The sequence below is a fragment of the Schistocerca americana genome, chromosome 2, assembly GCF_021461395.2.
Source record: "Schistocerca americana isolate TAMUIC-IGC-003095 chromosome 2, iqSchAmer2.1, whole genome shotgun sequence".
Classification (NCBI taxonomy): Eukaryota; Metazoa; Arthropoda; class Insecta; order Orthoptera; family Acrididae; genus Schistocerca; species Schistocerca americana.
This window is the reverse complement of record NC_060120.1, coordinates 506,341,967-506,361,382: the sequence shown is the minus strand read 5'-3', so window position 1 is coordinate 506,361,382 and position 19,416 is coordinate 506,341,967. Positions and strand designations below refer to the sequence as shown.

General features: G+C 41.0%; 1 protein-coding gene across 1 annotated transcript in view; it reads right to left on the bottom strand.

Moving 5' to 3' along the window:
* The window catches only part of LOC124595627 (juvenile hormone esterase-like), an 81,295-nt gene that overhangs the window by 13,291 nt on the left and 48,588 nt on the right, over positions 1–19,416 (bottom strand). Inside the window, exons 6-8 of the mRNA XM_047134450.1 lie at positions 14,211–14,379; positions 5,963–6,135; positions 873–1,026 (exon numbers count right to left, since the gene is read on the bottom strand). Coding sequence (XP_046990406.1) covers positions 873–1,026; positions 5,963–6,135; positions 14,211–14,379 — 496 coding nt within the window. The remainder of the gene's footprint in view (positions 1–872; positions 1,027–5,962; positions 6,136–14,210; positions 14,380–19,416) is intronic.

The window sequence follows — 19,416 nt, the reverse complement described above, 5'->3', positions numbered from 1 at the left end:
CTTAACTAGGGTCTCTCTGGAATGTACGTGTGCGCTCCTTTGTATTGGTTCATTCACATCTAGAGCATCCTTTCCCCACAGCTATATGGTAAAGTAAAAACAATGAATATGGTTCTCGTAGTCGACCGACGTATTCTTTCCTAAACTCCGTACCAAACTTCTGGTACTTGTGTTTCAATAACAAATTTACGTTACTAGTGTGTTCTGTAACGATGCTAGCGAGAAGTTGCCTTATTCCTTGCAAGATTTCTGCCAATAAATCGGTGTTTAGGTTCACACTACCGACAGTATTGTCTATGAGAGGGTTCCCCTTGAAGTTATTCGTAATTATATTTCCTGCATATTTAATTGAATTTACAGCCTTTAGATTTGTATGACTTATCGTGTAACAACAACAAGTAGTTGCCCATGGTAATCAATCTGGCGCCGCATCGACGTAGTCAGGTAGCACGTGAAAAGCAGGATGGCTGCGCGAGGCATAAAATAGTGGTGTGTCATGCGGCAGGCACGATATGTTCGTCCTAAAATTCAGTGATATCTTGCGTCTTGCTTACTCTGCGCTCTACAAATGCGAAAATGGCGCTTAGGACGGGCGGCCGGTACTGCAGTCACGTGACAGAAGGGACTGTTCCATAAACCACGGCGAAAGGAGTGTTCACTCTGTTTCTCCGAAAGTACTGCTAGTTCAACTGCTCACGAGCGTACATCTTTCAGAAGTTTCAAAAATTTTCCGATTGTGATACTGCTGTTGTAGCTAAAACGACCACTGTTGAGTAACAAATTCTTAATGTCTTGGAAATAAAATGGCATTTATACTTATTCTGTATGTTAGTTAAGATCATTGCAAGTTTTAGGAGTGACACAGTACTTACCTGTGACGTTTTCCGCAACTACCATTTTTCTGGCTCGGTTGAGTGTTGTTACGACATCGAAGTGGTAGAAGTATACGGGCTGAGCGGCAGGTACAGACGAGTGAATTCTGGCTGCTGTCCATGCTGGGTATCCAAACATCAGATCTCCTCGAAGCTGTAGAAAATGAAATTTCTCGTGTAGGTGTTTTCTACTGTCGTATTCCATCAGTTTTCTAGAAACAAATAAACTTTGCAATATTTGAAGGAAAGAAGATAGGCTAGAGTATAGTGTGCCGTCGGCAGCAAGGGCATTATAAAAGAGGGATTAGCTTGGACAAAGGCTGTTTGGAATACAGTCAGCACCTTGTGAAGTGGACAGTATTGGTATTCAATAGGAGAGATCAAAGTAAACCAGTAGAAACGTAAGCTGAAAGGTCGAATTGTTAGTGAGCATATTTCCCGGTTTGGAACGCTGTAGATGGTGTGGAGACCGTACCATGTGGCCATGTGACAGCTTACGAACATCACGTTATTGATGTGGTGTGTAAGTGCTGTTTATTTGCATGGGGTAGAGGAGTGACAGAATGGCAGAAACGAGCTATCGTGTTCGGACGTGCCCATGGTAACACTTCACAAAGTAATACTTTGTTGGTTCATCAGCATGGACTGTCTAACGTGTCTACCACTGGCATCTAAGTAGGGGTGGCGTGACGACAGCTGGCGTAATGAGGTTCGTAACGGATCCGGTTTAGTGACGATTACCAATTCTGCTCACTGATAATGTCTTTCAGACTGACAGCAGCTGATGCTGCCAGTGATTGTAGGTCCAACTGAACCATTTTCTAACAAACATTGTGAAAAGAACTCCATACAGTGTACATGAATAGGGCGTCTCACAAAAGGCTTGCAGAGGCACACGAAGCAGCGCGTCTTCAGTGGACCAAACAAAACAGGAATTGGGCAGTCTCCGACTGGTTTCACTTTGTGTGGTAGGACGAGTCTCGGTCAGGCCTCTTCAATGGATTCAAAGCGTCAAGTGCACTGACTGCTCCAAGAGGCTTTTTTCGCACGTCGATTCTAGAGGATAGTGCGAACATGAACCTCGATGTTTACTGCAACATTCCCGGTGAACAAATGTTGTTGCCTCCTCTACATCCTCATGATCAATGTGCAGTGGAGATTCTCGTCTTCAAAGATGACATCAGGCCGTGTTCACAGGGCTGCACGAAAACGTTCCTGGTATTACAAAAAAACCTAGGCGCCCTACCGCACTTATATTGTGTAGGACGGAGATTTTGCCACCTCACATGAATCATTCTGATTTTCTTAGTATGGGATAGCATTTTAGATGGGCTTACCGAAATATTAATCATTTATTAGTTGATACTTGGTAGCATAAGATCGTTGAGGTATCATCTTACAAGCAACACCACCAGTGCTTTTTAGCACTGAGGAATGCACGAGGAATGGCTGTCGCCTGCTGCAGAGACTGTCGCCAAGGTATACTCCCGGCACGAGACACAGCAACGCATCTGGTTGGCTGCATTGTAGATAGAATAGGGGCCACACGTTGTTTTAGAAGATACTATCGAACTGAGTATGAGCTAAAGGCGGCTGACTGACAGCTTCGTGACTCACAGAGAGGGAGGTATTCGGTTTTTAATTGGCGTAGTGATTGGCCGCAAGTAGATTTCAAATGGCTGAAATGGCTCTAAGCACTATGGGACTTAACATCTGAGGCCATCAGTTTCCTAGACTTAGAACTACCTAAACCTAACTAACCTAAGGACATCACACACATCCATGCTCGAGGCAGGATTCGAACCTGCTACCATAGCAGCTGCTCGGTTCTGGACTGAAGCGCCTAGAACCGCTCGTCCACTGCAGCTGGCTAAGGAGAGTTCACGCTAATGAGGTGATGTTTGCTGTAAAGTGGGCACTGATTCGGCAAAAAGACTCTGGCAGGTGTCGATAGGACATACCAACTATACAGCGTTTTGAGAAACTGCTGGCAGGGCGTTAGTGTACTGACTCACGTTTTGATACGAAAGTGCTAGTTTCACCACTAGGAACGTCATCATTCGTTGCTCCGTGGACAGAGAAACGAACCTTTGCTTCTTTGTGAAGACAGCCATTACGAAGTGCTTCACAGCGACCACACATTTGAATCAAATCTCTGCTCCTGGCTTATGTGCAAGCGTAATTCTTCACTCGTGTCTGGCATTCTACTTAACCTAGGAGCCTGTGGACGCATCCTCTGTGCAGTCAGAATGTTTAGCTACGCAACACACTTCTTCTGCATGACCGCGGGAAACACCGAGCAAATCGACTCCGCAGAATTGCTCTTCCCACTACTGAAGTCGGTATACGCACCATCGCTCGACAGATAGGGAATATTTAACTGTAAATGTGTTAAGTTCCACTTCTTTGACCGCAGGGCTCTCTACTGTCAGTGTCAGTCGGGATGGAGGATTTCGTAACTTCAATTCTAGCGACTATTGTGTTTTTGTCCTGAAAACCAGACCAAGACCTTGACTGAAGCCTTCGATGCTATGCCCATCTCACATTGAGATTAACCCGTAGGAGCTAACGTTCTATGTCTATACTGGTTCAATCTGCATAATTTTCTTTGAGAGTTGTTTTTATACTAAATATCAACACCAAGTGGTTCTGCTTTCCATAGTATTTCACACTCCAACTACCGTTCCTGATTAAGTTAGGGTGGAGTATTGTGACAACTTGGGGAACGAATCCTCATGTTGTTTCCGGTTGTAGGCTATCAGTGGCAGGGCTAATTTAATTGAGTTTTTAGGCGAGACCACTTCTTTGGGAATACGACATTGTCAGTCATCACCCACACCATGCCATTGGGGGTAGCAATGGAACGGGACATAAAATATGCCTGGGACTATTTGTAAGGTGGGGCGAAGCGTAGAAAGCAGCATCTCCAGAATTTAGGTTGTTGTGTGGAATCTAATCATCAACGAGTCGATTCAGCTTTCAATAGCAGACCTGCAGAAACTTGTGAATCTTCTTCCTCGCCGAATCAAGGCCGCTATCAAGGGGTGATAATGCACAGTATTAGCGTGGAGTCTCCTAGGGGTGACAACTGTTTTACCTCCTATGCTTCGTAAAGGGGCAGTTGCGTGTAAACTGATAGGGACAGTATAATTTTAATCCGATGTGCTTACTTGAAAACGGAATGAGGAAGAATTGATGCACAGATCTACTGCCTACGAGATTAGCGTCTTAAATACTGCGCTGCGTCACTCGATATGTTCGAGTTGGCTTGTTTCTTTACATGAAGAGATGCATATGTGGTGACTTCACTATATGAGAGTTGTCGAATAACACCGCAACAGCAGAAACCAACTACTGTTTTTGGCACACCACTTTTAGACCCACTTTTAATTATACAGCCAAACACTAGAGACTTTTGCGGAAAGCGCGTAGAAGGAGTAAAACAGCACATCACAATTACATCATCGTAGTGTTTATGCGAAGTTACGCCTATTTCCTGAACTGGTCAGTGGAAAGCAGCCGAAGATATGGTCAAATGACGTGAAAGTGGTATGAATTATGACAATAATAGACAACACATTCATATTTAGAATGCCATGTTCGCGCAATGCACCTACACTTTGCCAGAGGAATATGTGCAGTCTGCCTTCTGGCCTTGGACTAAATAGGTTTTGATTATTTATGAGCATTTTTTTACTGTTGCCTACCTAATACACAGTTTTCAATACCTATCAGAGATCTCCGTGAACTCCAGTGTACAGTAGAAGCCATATATTTCTATCTGGCCGCCAGATTCACATCCTCCTCGATTTCCCTCTGTCACTTCAGGAGAGTTGTAGGCGGTTCCATTGTACATGGCCACGACTGATAGCCTTCTACAGCCTTCTGTAATTGAGCAAGTGCCCCAAATTCAAAAGAGTTTCATGTCCTTGGCATGTATAACTGAAGCGAACCGTTCTACTTTGCCTGTTGAGTTCATATGTGACAGCTTGTGGTTGTGGGAACAACAGTTACAGTAAGTACCAGGTCGTTAATAGCTTTTGAGCTGAGTTGACAAACGTATCTAATCTGGTCTTGTGAAGACGATATCCTCCATGTAGCTGCTATTGTGATTATATCTACATTCTATCATTTATCAACAGCAGCGATTGTGAAACATCACATAGGTTCAACAACATACTTTCATTTTAAATCAAATGAACAGTGGTAGCAAAAGAAATTATTCCTGTTTACAGACGTTATTTATTTCAACTACGTTTAAAATATGAATGACTCTGGAACAAAATGAACGCAAACTTCATTTGTTTCAACCGTTGTAGAGGTCATTTCTTATCGAAGAATGTCCAGGAGTATGTGAAAAGTATAAGTATCTCGCAGCTACTATAAAATATTTACCAATAAGGGACAAAACTGAAGTTACAGGCCACGTATTGGAAGATTCTGAATGATCTTAATAGCATCAAGTCATAAGTTCAGATATACCAGATTAATAGCTGCCAAGAACGAAGACTCAGCGGAAAAGAATTCAAAAGATTATGCACCAAATTTGCTTGAGATAGTACGAGTAGTTCCAAATTATACTTTCATCATTCCACATACAGAGGAAACTTGGTTGTGCCACGGGTATCATATATATACTGGGCTTTCTATTTGCATTGAGTCACTTACTCGATGAAAATTGTATAATGTCGAATACATTTCATGTGAAAACGCTACTCACAAGAATAATTACAGAAACTGAAAGAAAGAAAATAACAAAAAAGTCTGCTTAAATGGGTCCACACACATGTTCGGCTACCTTGCTCCTTGTAGCTGCCATGTGAACTGACCGCTAAAAATACAATTACAGATAAGCTGGCCACAAAGGTAAGTGAAAGAAGAAAAAAATACGTCACCTAAGTGCGCAATACAAAGTGATGCACATTTCTTCATGTATTTGGTCTGAACTACGATGTTTCTACGGATTCCAATTTTCTTGTGCATTTTTATGACTTCGATTTTTAAGGACGCTATGCCTCACTAAGTAAGAAGTTCAGTGTCGGTTTTCGCTTGCACGAAACGGAGAGCGGTAACTCTGTATAAATACTTACGTCTCCGTAGAGCTCGATGGTAGATCCATCTAGGCGCTTGTCACCGAAATACAAGCGCCTGATTTCTCTAGCTGTTGTCACACGGTCGTCTTTCTTCACAGGCAGGTTGCAGGGGAGAGCTTTGTGGAAGTTTGTGTTGATTTCACGCATCGCAGATTCGTTGTTGCTGATGGCTGCGGACAAAAATGGACATTAAAATTATTTCCTTTCTCGAAAACGCAGACTCAGCTTGATATTTCTGTAGTATATATAAAATTCATTTTGATGCGACAACTCCTTTCCTTGAGTGTTTTAAAGGAAAAGCTGACGTTGCCAGCTTCAGTTGGTAATACTAATTGTAAACGCTGTGCCCTCTCTTGGAATGTGTAACTATGAGAAAGTACTGGAGCAAAATTACGGCTCTGGCGGGTAGATGCTACACTATTTGTATCTAATATATACTGTTACATTAACGTGACCACCTTTAAAAGCCTGAAAAACTATCTTTTGCAGCCCAGACCACCGACAGACTCATAGGAAGAGAGTGAATGGAGTTCTGGAAGATATCGATAGGAATTTGTAGCCATACCGTCCTCAGCACCAAGGGTAGCTGCGGTAGTTTTCTCGGTTGAGGATCCACCTCACGAACAGCCCAGTAGAGGTGGTCCCGTAGGTTCTCGATTGGATTTATACCCAGAGAGTTTGGTCTCCAGGGGAATACGATAAACTCATCCTATGTGACGCCGGTACGCGATTTGCTGGCAGATGCCGTCGTGCCAAGGATGAATAAGCTACATTTAGTCGTGCACATGGTCCACAAGAATAGGTACATACTTGTGTTGGTCCATTGTGCCTTCCAGAATAAAGAGATCATCCACGGAATGGCACCATAACATTCCTCAGACCATTGTTGCAGGGTATTTTCTATCAGACTTTGCACGCCATAACGCCAACGGCCTTGTTTCCGATGGCGCACAAAACCTGATTCACCTGAAAAGCGCACCACTCGTCACTCAGCGGAAGTCCAGTTGTGGTATTTGCGTGCAAATTCCTGTCTTCGTCGGCGATTAACCGCAGTTAGTAAGGGTGCATGAACCACGTACCTGCTACAGAGGCCCATACACAGTAACGTTCGCCGAACGTCGTTGAGCAGGTGCTGTTAATATTCCCTTGGTTCATCTATGGTTACTTCACGTTGACATCGAACGTGGGCAATGGTTACATAAATGTGAATGAATCGTGTCCTACAGTCTTGTGAAACAAGGAGTCCACAACAGAAATTCGTTCTCCGAGCATGAGAAGCAAATCTGATTTATTTTCTTCTGAATTTCCGCTTTCAAAAATGTGATACTTAGTTTGGAGGAGGTAGACGAGATAAAGGGTAATGAACTCAGTGATAAAATGAAAGTGGCGTAAATGGTATCTCAAGTAAAACAAATTTCAAGAGATACGTAACGATATGAGTGAAACGTAACAAACGTGTGGAATGAGCTCTATTATATAATTTACCTCTTGCACATTAACTGCATTCACTTTTGAAGCAATGGATTGTGTCTGTTTCCTATAAAAGTATTATCCATGTTAAAATATAAACAGAATCTCACATTAATTATCTATAGCTGTTGTTACTTAATTTTTTTGACAGCATGTGAAGTACATGTGCATAAATTTCAGCCACAAGAAACTTGTGAAAATTCACTCAATTCAGTGATAGCTAACGCTGTGGATCTCACTGCTGGGATAGCCTTGTGCTGTATTTCACGAATGAACTTCTCGAAAAACCGCAAAATCTAAAAGGGGTTATGCTACCCTTACAAGTGTAACCAGGAAGAATTACGTTTGGATGAGAAGCGCAGCACCTCTGTTTGAATCTGAAATTAATTACAGCAGCAGGTCACCACAGGTTAATCCAGTATTTCTATGTCGATGGGAAACCTGAATTTGATGTCAACAACAACAGCACCAAAAACTTACCACAATTAAAAATCCGTGTGGTGTAACAAGACCATAAGTACAGTATTTATGCTTTTTATTTTAACCACCGAAGTGTTTTCTGCATGTTATTGTTTCTTGAGTACTTGTACGTTTATGAAATAATGTCTAACTCAGAAATGACGAGAGAACATCAAACTGACAAACGTGAAGGGGGTAAACTTTGTGTCGGATTTTAATGGTAAGTCTTAAGGAGATGAAAGAAAAATGTTTGATTCAATTAGACTTTTAATAAATTCAGTAGATCAAACGAAGTAAAGTATTATAAAAGGAAATTAAGATATGATCTCAAGGGGGAGAATATGGGCAAGAGAAATTAATTATAGAATGAATGATTCAGTTTAAATATCAAAGTGAATTACTTGTCACAAACAATACCTTACATAGAAAAATTGTTGAGATCCGAAACAGATACTAAGAAGGTACAGTTTTTCAATGAAAAAGAGGAAAATGAGAAAAGGTTCAAAAATGTAAATGGAAAGATATTAGCAGGGGAAAGGGAAATAAAAAACAAATTACGTACTTGAATGAGGTGTTTCAAAAACAATTAACAGCACTCAGTAACAGTACAGAGACCCAGATAGATGCAGTGTCCAGTAAAGCACAGGGTGACTATGAATAAGGTTAAACTTTCTAATCACCGTAGAAATAACACCACTGGTCAGAATGACGTCAAATTGCAACGGAATGTTATCGGAGAAGGGGGAAAACTTATGGCTGAAGAAAAATAAATAGTTACGAAATGTAGCAACAGATGGCACTGTAAGCATCATTACTTAATAGGGGTCGACAACAAATGATAAACGAATCATACAACAATGCCTAAGATGCACATTTGACGTTAAACAAACTGTACTACTCAGTGTGCATGTATGTACAGGTATGATACTGTTAGTTCCGTAATCCCATCAACCACGTTAAGGTCATATCACATCGGATGGGAAAAATCGGTTTTTAATTGTCCTGACGCCAAAAAACGCTTAAAAAGCATCAGTCCAAATCAACCAAATCAAATCGGATTATTAATTTCCGAGTGACTGGCGCAAAACATGTTCAATATGCTGTTCATAGTTTTCTGCAAGAAGTTGAAATCGAGAAATAGCATGCTCCACAAATGATCGAAGTTTTTCCGGGGTCATGTTCAGAACGTGTTGCGCAATGCGTGCCTTCAATGCAGCTAAGTTTGCAATCGGAACACTGAACACAGCATCTTTCAGATACCCCACAGTCAGAAGTCACACGGATTACGATCAGGTGACCAGGACGGCCAGGCTGTAGGGAAATGGCGACTGATGATTCTAGCATTTCCGAAATGGCGCTTCAGCAGCTGCTTAACTAGATTTGCAGTTTTCGGAGGTGCGCCAGTTTGCATAAAAATGATCCCATACACACATCCACGCTGTTGGAGAGCTGGAATGACGTGGTTGCGCAAAAGACACTCATAGCACATACCAGTGACGGGACAGGTAACAGGACCGGAAGCACCTGTCTCTTCAAAAAATATGGCCCAATAATGATGCCATATACCCGCACTACACACTGACCTTTTCAGGATGAATTGGTAGTGGTTGATTTACATGTGGATTTTATAATGCCCATATTCGACAATTCTGTGTATTGACATATCCTGTCAGATGGAAGTGGGCTTCGTCTGTCCACAAATTCTTCTCCGGCCAATCAATGTCCATTTCCATGCGAGCAAGATATTCTAAAGCAAAGGTCTCTCTTGCTGGCAGGTCAACAAATGGTTCAAATGGCTCTGAGCACTATGGGACTTGACAGCTATGGTCATCAGTCCCCTAGAACTACTTAAACCTAACTAACCTAAGGACAGCACACAACACCCAGCCATCACGAGGCAGAGAAAATTCCTGACCCCGCCGGGAATCGAACCCGGGAACCCGGGCGTGGGAAGCGAGAACGCTGCCGCACGACCACGAGATGCGGGCGCAGGTCAACAGGAAGCAACTCATGCACATGGGTAATTTTGAATGGATAACAAAGAAGCATGTTTAGTAGGATTTTACGCACCGTACTACCGGGTATGTCCAATGTTCGGGCAATTCTCCGTGCACTAGACGTTTACACACAGCCATTCGTCTCCTCCTGCATTGCTGTGGCCACTGCTTCCACTGACGTCGAATTAATTAGTTTCCTCCCTCTACCAGGTTTCACACCACTAGAACCCGTCTTTTCTGATTTCCGACTCATTTCCTCAAACCCACTGCAGTCATTGGACAAACGCCTTTTCTTAAAATCCTTTAGCGTCCGAAACTTCGCAGAGCGACGCGTGCAGTCATCGTTCTCGCAATACAGCTTTACAAGCAGAGCGCGAACCTGCATTGAGACAGTCATGGCGAATGTCGCAGACACGAAAGGAGGAAAAGCCTTGTAACCGGAGTGTTTCTACCAACTTAGTGGGTTGTGTGCATGACAGGTGTTTTGATTTATGTATTCTGACATATACAGAGTCATCTGTTGATCAATTTTCACACATTTTTTTTTTCTTCTGCCACACGTGTTCCCCCTTCTGTGACAATATTTCGTTGCAGCTAGGTGTCATTTGACCAGTGGTGTTGTTTCTACAGCGTTTTCAAAGTTTAACTTGAATTATAACCACCCTGTAGGTAAGATTAACAAAACTGTTACTCATAGCAATGTCTTGCCAACTGAAGAACTTGCTGATGTTACAAAATAATTGAATATTCTACATTAACCTGTTGGGCCATATTACTTAAGTAGTTTTGGTAATAATAGCTTGTGGGCAAACATACTCGTACCTATAAAATGTTGTTCAGGAGAGGGAAAAATACCATCGTGCAGATTTCATTCAGCACTTTAGAGATAACCTTTCTCCTGGCGTATCAGATGACCAGAAAATCTAGTTCTGCAAAAGACTGATATACGTTGAATCTCTTTCACTGGGGAACCAAATTAGTTTGATGGAAATTACTCATGTTAAATCTGAAAAGCGTTATCTTAACAAGTTATGGTCTGAGGGCTAAGTAACCAAGAATTCGAAATGAATTCTTGGATGATCCTTGCTATAGAGGAAACAAGAGAATCGTGACGAAATTGTGTAACAGTCTGCTGAGAAACCTGGCTCATTTAGAATGACCTTTAGTTTTCTTAATCGTGTTTCTCTGCAAAGTGTTTTATGCCATTTCTTATTAGGAAGACAGTTGATATTTGCATAAAGAAATGTATAGTTGTTTGAAAGAAATTATTACTACTAAGTGATAGAATATTACACCTAACTTTAACACGTGGGTAAAATTCTGGGTGTACTGACGTATAATCTAAGTAACTTTTTATCGATTATCGAAGCAAAGTCGATCACAGCACGTTGGAGAGAACTCTCTGAGCCTAAACTAACATGATATTTCGTAAATTCAATTTTTGTTGTATGTAATACATGTTTTAACAACATATTATTGCTGATGTTTCTAACAACAACACGAAGTTGCAGTTTGATTGCTGATTCTGTATATTCCAAGAAAAAATTCAGAAATTTTATTTTGAGGTCTCTAATAGTAATCCATATTTCGAATGTTGAAACCTGATAATTCCATTACCTCATACTATGCTACCGCACATTGAGGGTCTATAACAAGTAAAGATCACAAACAGATAATATTTTTTGCAGGGGAACTATTTTTTTGCAAATTAAATTGTATCAGATGGGGACAAAGAAGTGTGCTACGTTACATCAGAAGTCCAATTAAAATGTGTTTTCAAACATATAGGTCATTCAATTAATGTTATGGGATGTAAGATAATGTTTTCAACTATAAATGAATCCCAACTACATCATGTGAATCAATACTAACAAAATATTTTGACATATTTGTCTCAACATTAAATTATCCATAATTGGAAATGTGGCAGTCACGCAAAGTATTAAACCAGTTTTGGATCAACACACCATATGCTTTAAAATAACGCACTGGAAACCACATTTGACAGCGGTTTAAATTTCGTAAATATTAATTAATTTCATTTTGCTAAGATGGCAGAACTATTTGTGGAAGGAATAAGTTACTCACATATTATTGCCACCACATTTTGATACTTTTCGTCTAATTTTATATGCAAAAGAGCAGTCTTTTCTGTATTAGAAGTATTATAACTTAAGATATTGCTTGCCATGAGGCAGCCTAGTTCTATTACAAGGTAAATTGTAGATTTTTAGGAGATCCTACGGGCACTTCAAGGTGAGATGACCTCAGGGCAGGAGGAGGAAGAGGAGATTAGAGTTTAATGTCCAATCGACACTGGGTCGCCAGAGACGGAGCACTCGGACTGGGGGAGAATGGAAAAGGAAAGCAGTCTCGCCCTTTAGAAGGTACCATCTCAGCATTTGCCTTAAACGATTTAGGGAAATCACGGAAAACCTAAATCAGGATAGCTTGATGTGGATTTGAACCGTCATCTTCCCGAACGCGACTCCAGCGTGGTAACCACTGCGCTATCCCGATCGAGAACATTGGAGCAGGTTGTGTGATCAGCAGCTAGCGTATGTTTTGTGACTGTCTGCCAAAATTAAGTTGACAACACTGGAATAACATGGCTGATATTTGTTATTGTGGCTCCTGTGATTGTGATTTCTGTTAACTGTTTCTGGGAATAAACCACGTATTCTGAACTAATGTGTCTACTTGTTTATTAATACATCTAACATAGGACATTTATCAAAGGAACTGCAATCACCTGGAATGTTCTACAGTAAAAATAACTCATCCGTTATATGGATTTCTGATAATTTAATTCATGGTGACTCAGATTTTAACTGATGTCAGACATACGATTGCAGGTAATGTTACAAGCAGTATAATCTATTACGGAACAGAGACATCAAGAATTTTAGTGGCCATCCATAAGCTACAAGTCTTAGGGAATAAAAACATGTACCTCTACAACTGTAACAATTTGTTCGTTAGCATATTATCTGTAAATGACAGCTGATTCTCCCTTTGCCATACGATAGCTCCGCCGCCATCTGGTATAACAGTTACTGATCACTCCATCGTTTCCTTGGACATCTCTGACCTTTCTTATCGTGGTCACTTTTAAGAACACTTTTTTTATCCTCCACTGGGGCGAATGTGTGTTTCCATTAATCTCCAGACATCGAGAACTTCTCATTTATTAAAAATATATTTAATTTCCGCCGATAGGTCTTCATTCTGGACTCCCATAAAGTATTTTTCAGAAATCACATCTGGGATTGGATGCTGGACTAATCGTTTGCTGAGAAAGTCCAGGTCTCAATTCCGCTGCATACAGCAGGCAATGACATTTCCTTGTAAAGTTTAATGCTAGTCTCTTAGAGTGCTTTTTTCATATAATTATGAGTTGTGCTGGACATATTAAATTTGAGCCTTAATGCATTTTCACCTTGATAACTGATATCACATTCGTGATATTTACGAAGAAGTATGTGGTCGCTTCTTCTGTTTTTATGTGAAACTAGTTCTTTCCCATTGACAGTCAAGATTTTCTTCTATATTCTATCAGTACGTATTTGCATTACAATTCATGTAATATATACATCACTTAGTCAGTCCAGTTTTATAGTTGTGGTTGATCATCTTTTCAGTGGAGAATAATGGGTTATAATACGTCTTTACTTGACGGCAGTTGTTGGAGCAGCTTCTCGATCTTTTTATCAGTAGACAGGAAAAGAAGTTCATATGAGTAGATGTTTACTCTCATAACTGTGGTGCTGTTCGGAGTATGTTCTGCTCTGATGAGATCATGAGATTAACTGACAATCTTCAAAGCATTCGGTAGGAATTGGTGTTAACAGTCCTAATTTCTTCTTTAATCTACAAAGGTCTTTCTACTGAAATCTCTGTGTTCCTTTCTCATTTTCTCAAGATTAACGATATGATAAGCTACAGTGTCCTTTCCCGTCATTTCCTATAAGCGCTTGTATCTCCAGAGACGTTTCTTTTCTCTTGGAATCGCTTTCTTACCTTGCTGTATTTCTTATAATTTGAATCAAGTATATTAACACAGTGGTAATTTCTAGAATGATTTCTTTTTTCTTTCCTTCTGTGTTAGTTGTTGAGCTATCTGTCCAATTTTTACAGTAGATCCATGTGTGTTTGCTCCCCAGGGAGACCATCACAATTTGTTGCAGAGAAAAAAACTTAAGGACAAGCAAGGAAATGATTTATCCTCTCGCTATTGGTTACTCTTCTAATGGGACTTATATTTCGTTATTAACTTTGGCACTACAGTTTACAGACCAGTAGCGGTTTCCTATACATACCTAGCAGAAACAAGATTCCCTCGCGTGAGTTGATACCAAAAATTATCGGAATTCTGTGGAACTTCCCGCTCTTGAGAAGCTCCAGTGGATCCTCAGTAAGGACAGCGCCTGGTGTACTCTCCGGCTCGATGGTGGGCAAGAACGCGAAGAGGTCCAGTTTCAGCTTGTCCTGTGATTTTAAGGAATCAGATTAATACAGCTAGCATTTACAAAAAAATTCTACAAGCCATTTCACTGATTAGTTTTGTGCGAAAACTAGGTTTTTGCTGCGAATAATGTACAAAGCATTTAAAAGAAAATCTCTATGTCAGAGAAGCTGACTTCGTCCTTCTTTCACTTTCATCACATAGTTTTGTCCACCTTTCCAAATTTGCTTTTATTCTAATTTTATATAACTACTTCAGATTTAAAAAATCGCTAGGGATGCCTGATGGGAAGAACTGTCACATCCAATATATTGAGTTTCAGCTACACTAGCCGATGTATGAAAAAAATAACTTTATAAATTCGGAGCCAAATGTTGGCACAAATGGTTTAATACCTTGTTCAGAATGAATAAAATAGGTTGTTATTCATAAGTTTTTCAGAGAATTTGATGTAGAAGGATAGGTAGCACTTTTTTCTTAAAATTTTATTGTCATCTTTCCAGCAATTTTTCTTCTGGTGTGGCTAGATTCTTTACAGTGTGTATGACATAATGGTCACAAAAGGTATGATGCTCCAGAAATATAGCTGACTGTGCAGAAAGTCATAATGTGTAAAAAAATTAATATTGTCTGTTCTTGCGCTACCGCTTATACTACTTAATTTAATTTAAAAACCTAACGTTCACATAAAGAGTGAAAAGTAATTCCCTTCCATGTCAGCTGCACAGGTGGGCGCCGCGGTTGCCGGTCCAACGCTCCGATGCGTTTGTTTGAGGCCTGTGTGACCCCGGAAGGCTAACTGGAGTGACTGCCACAGCTCTATGCTTCAAAATGGTTCAAATGGCTCTGAGCACTATGGGACTTAACATCTGTGGTCATCAGTCCCCTAGAACTTAGAACTACTTAAACCTAACTAACCTAAGGACATCACACACATCCATGCCCGAGGCAGGATTCGAACCGGCGACCGTAGTAGTCGCGCGGTTCCGGACTGAGCGCCTGACTTTATGCTTCCATAATTATTTGATGGCAACTGAAAAAGAAGCTGTAGGCTTCGAAACTTGTCGTGTCTTAAAAAAGAAATTTCTGGGAAGTGAAGAGAATGTTTAGTCTATTAATATGTTCCTCAGTTCTCCTGGTCACATATTTGTTAGATAGCTGTAGATGGAATATTGTTTTAATTTATTGACTTCCGGAAGGTGCCCATATAGCTGTCTCAACACTGGAAACGTTATAATTCGCTGGAACCCGTTTCCTCCAATCAGAGCGCTCATCGTCACGCCCGAACCTTTCACCATTGCCAAACTGCCAACACCATTGGTGTTCACCATGTCTCGCCCTCTTTCTTGTTGTGTTTGGATCTCGACTCCTGAATCCGGCATTTTAATTTCGTGTTTCATCGGCGCATGATAACCACTAAACACACACACACACACACACACACACACACACACACACGATGCTAACGATATACACGCGTTTCTTCCGCAGCACTAATCAGACACTGCTCCGTCCTTCCGCACTAGACGCGAATCAGGGTCACATGCACATCTATTGTAATCAGAGAGGTCGGATTACATTAGAAAAGTTTCACGCGACATTACGTGAAGTGAAATTTTTGAAAGCTGCAATTCTTCTTTGCTACATGGAATACCAGAGTCATAGTCATAAGAACCGTATGTATTGCAGTGACGTAGCGCATTAACCTCTCGTGTAGAAGATTGCAGTTTCGAAACTCGTGATGGAGAGCACAGTGCTTTTAATTTTTAAATCTTATCAAAAGACTTTCGTTATTATTGTCATTGAGTTTCGATTAATTTATTCAATTTTTTTTTTAATTTTTAGTTCTTTACCATGTCATTTTCAGTATTGTATTGACTTTTTTATTTGCCCATTATTTTTGTTCCTATCATTCTTTTTTTTTCGTTTTGAATCTGTCAGTATGGCCTATAATCTACAACCAGGTACCAACCGGGACTACTCAGCAGTTGACAAAGCGGCAGTTCTGTGTAGCCATTGTGAGGACAGTTTCTGGTAACCAATGATAGCTCTTAGAGGTCACCTTTAATCGCTGTGAACAAAGCGATCATGATTGAGGGGACAGTGGTTAGGTTATGGCATGAGTTTAAATTTAGGGCTACAATTAAGTCATTTTTCACTTAAAATCACCTGTGAACAGAGCATCTCGCATACTTCTCGGCGTCCGCTCACAACACTGCTTTGCGTAGCACATTAACAGCATTTATGAAGTGACACGCCGTGTGACCTGTAACCGAGCGGTAACCTGCGTCCGATGTGGCAACACTCTAGGGGCAAGTGACAGACGTCAACTAGCAAGTAATTTTCATAGGACTGTAGGTTACAGATTACAGATTCCACTTTGTGACGTCGATAGATTGTAGACATTAGTTTAACTATTATGGTGGTCGAAGTTACGTACGCATAACAACGGACTGTGGCTGAAATAAAACAAGTTCTATAATCACAGTGTATTGAAACGAGTAGATAAGACAAAACAACAACACAGGATACAAACAGGTAGTATGCTACACAATGTAAAATTGACAAAGCTAGAAAACTGTCTCTGTTAATAATGAGAGGAGTAAGGGAATTAAAAGAAAAACGAATTACAAGATATTACAGAAATACACAAAACTACACTAACTTAACAGACTTCATGAAGAGTAAAATGACTTAAAGGATCGGAAGGAAATTATTTTTCGGCCGTCTTACTGAGATAGAGAGAATACTGTTTCTTATACAGCTATTTCAGTTATTTTTAAATGAACACACCGCCATTTGAGTTTATTTTTGTTCATTTAATTCATACTTCGCATCGTCCGCTTCCAACTTCGCTCTGCGTTACCTGTTAACAGCATTTGTGAAGTGATCCACCGTGTGACCCATAAGCGAAGGGTAAATAACACAGAGGTAAATAAACAAAGGGAGGTGTGTTCATTCAAAAATTACTCTATGACTATTGCTCAGCAACATCAAAAATTGTTTCAGTTATTATTCTACTATAAAAAACATAAGCCGCAAAGACAACGTACAATAACTACGTGTGCGGTACTACGAAGCATTCATATATCCTGTATCTCTCTAACAAAAAAGAATTGAACAAGGTATGTGTCTTCACCATTGTCCTGATACACCCAAATTTTCCCTATCGACGAAGGCTCATACAGGGTGAAAAGTATTTAAACCGACAAACTCTGGGAGGTTGTAGGGGACATGAAAACAAATATTTTTCCCTAATGTCATTTTTCCCTATGAGGAGTATTTAAACCGGTAGAGGAAGATTTCTCTTGCGGCAAATTAATTAAACCAACAAACACTTTTCCATTTTTTTATGACCAAGACACATCACATTAACATAACCCAATTTCAGTTACAGTAGATTCTCAAAAATGCCTCCATTGACACGTAAACAAAGGTTACACCGTCGGATCATGTTCTGTCTGACACGGGCAGAAACCCCAGGAGTATCCTGAATTGTTCCTGCTGCTGCTACTATTCGGGAAACCAGATCCTCTTCTGATGCAACAAGAGTTGTGTAAACAAGGTTGCGCATCTCTCCCCACACAAAAAAGTCCAGAGGGTACATATCTGAGGATCGAGCAGGCCATGGTACAGGACCACTTCTGCCAGTCCACGTTTCTGGAAACCGTCGGTCCAGAAATCGACGCACACAACGACTGAAATGTGCCGTCGCCCCGTCATATTGGAAAAACATGTGTTGTCTTCTAGGGAGCGGCACGTCTTCCAGCAATACTGGAAATGCTCTGGCGAGAAATTTGTAATAGCGCCTACCATTTAATGGCCTAGGTAGCAGATACGGCCCAATTAAACAGTCCCCAACAACACCGTCCCACACATTAACGAAGATCCGCACTTGATGAGCGCTAGTAACTGTGGCATGTGGGTTATCCTCACTCCAAACATACGAATTGTGCATGTTGAAGACTCCATCACGCCCGAACGTTGCGTCATCGGTAAAAAACACAGAGGATGGAAATGTAGGATGCATTTCACACTGTTCCAGATACCACTGCGAAAATTGCGATGGCGGGCCGCGGTGGCCGAGCGGTTCTAGAAGCTTCAGTCCGGAACCACGCGGCTGCTGCGGTCGCAGGTTCGAATCCTTCCTCGGGCATGGATGTGTGTGATGTCCTTAGGTTAGTTAGGTTTAAGTAGTTCTAAGCCCAGGGGACTGATGACCACAGATGTTAAGTCCCTTAGTGCTTAGGGCCATTTGAACCAAAACTGTGATCAGGGTGGATAATCAACTGGTTCCAGGTTGCGGACACGCTGTAAGTGAAACGGACGTAACAACTGCTCTCGAAGGACTGTTCTTAAATTCATCTGATTGATCCCCATGTCACATGCAATTGCACGAGTGCTGATTGAAGGATCCTCCTCCACATGCTGCAAGACAGCTTCCTCAAATTGCACCGTTCTTACCGTGTCCTTGTCCAGGCAATCTGCTAAATGACTCGGTCTCACGCAGACATTGGTACACAGCACAGCAGCAAAGGTCGTAAGATGCGGGATTCGGCAATTAGGATATTGTTGTTGATAAACTCGCTTTGCAGCTCGTCCGTTGTGGTGCGCTACGTAGTACGCACCAACCATATCAGTGTACTCACTCCAGATGTATCGCTACATTAGTAAACAGAGACAATGCACTACTACACTGGTGGACAGCAGTTGCCTACAACTGAAGAGCGTAATACGGCCTCCACCGGTATCAATAGTCCTCATAGGAAAAAATGACATTAGGGAGAAATATTTGTTTTGATGTCCCCTACAACCTCCCAGAGTTTGTCGGTTTAAATACTTTTCATCCTGTATAAATGGTTTACATCTTCATGAGTAAAGTCTCTTTATAACAGGTATCTAATCCTACTTCACAAAAAACTACCCTTGCGAGCATAACTGTAATACCGTGTAACACCGCTTCTGACCTTGGTAACAGCGTCAGATAGTTGAGGATCCCCGACGCCATATGCCACTCACTTCACTCATATTGATTGTCATATTTCAGTCGCTGTTCTAGC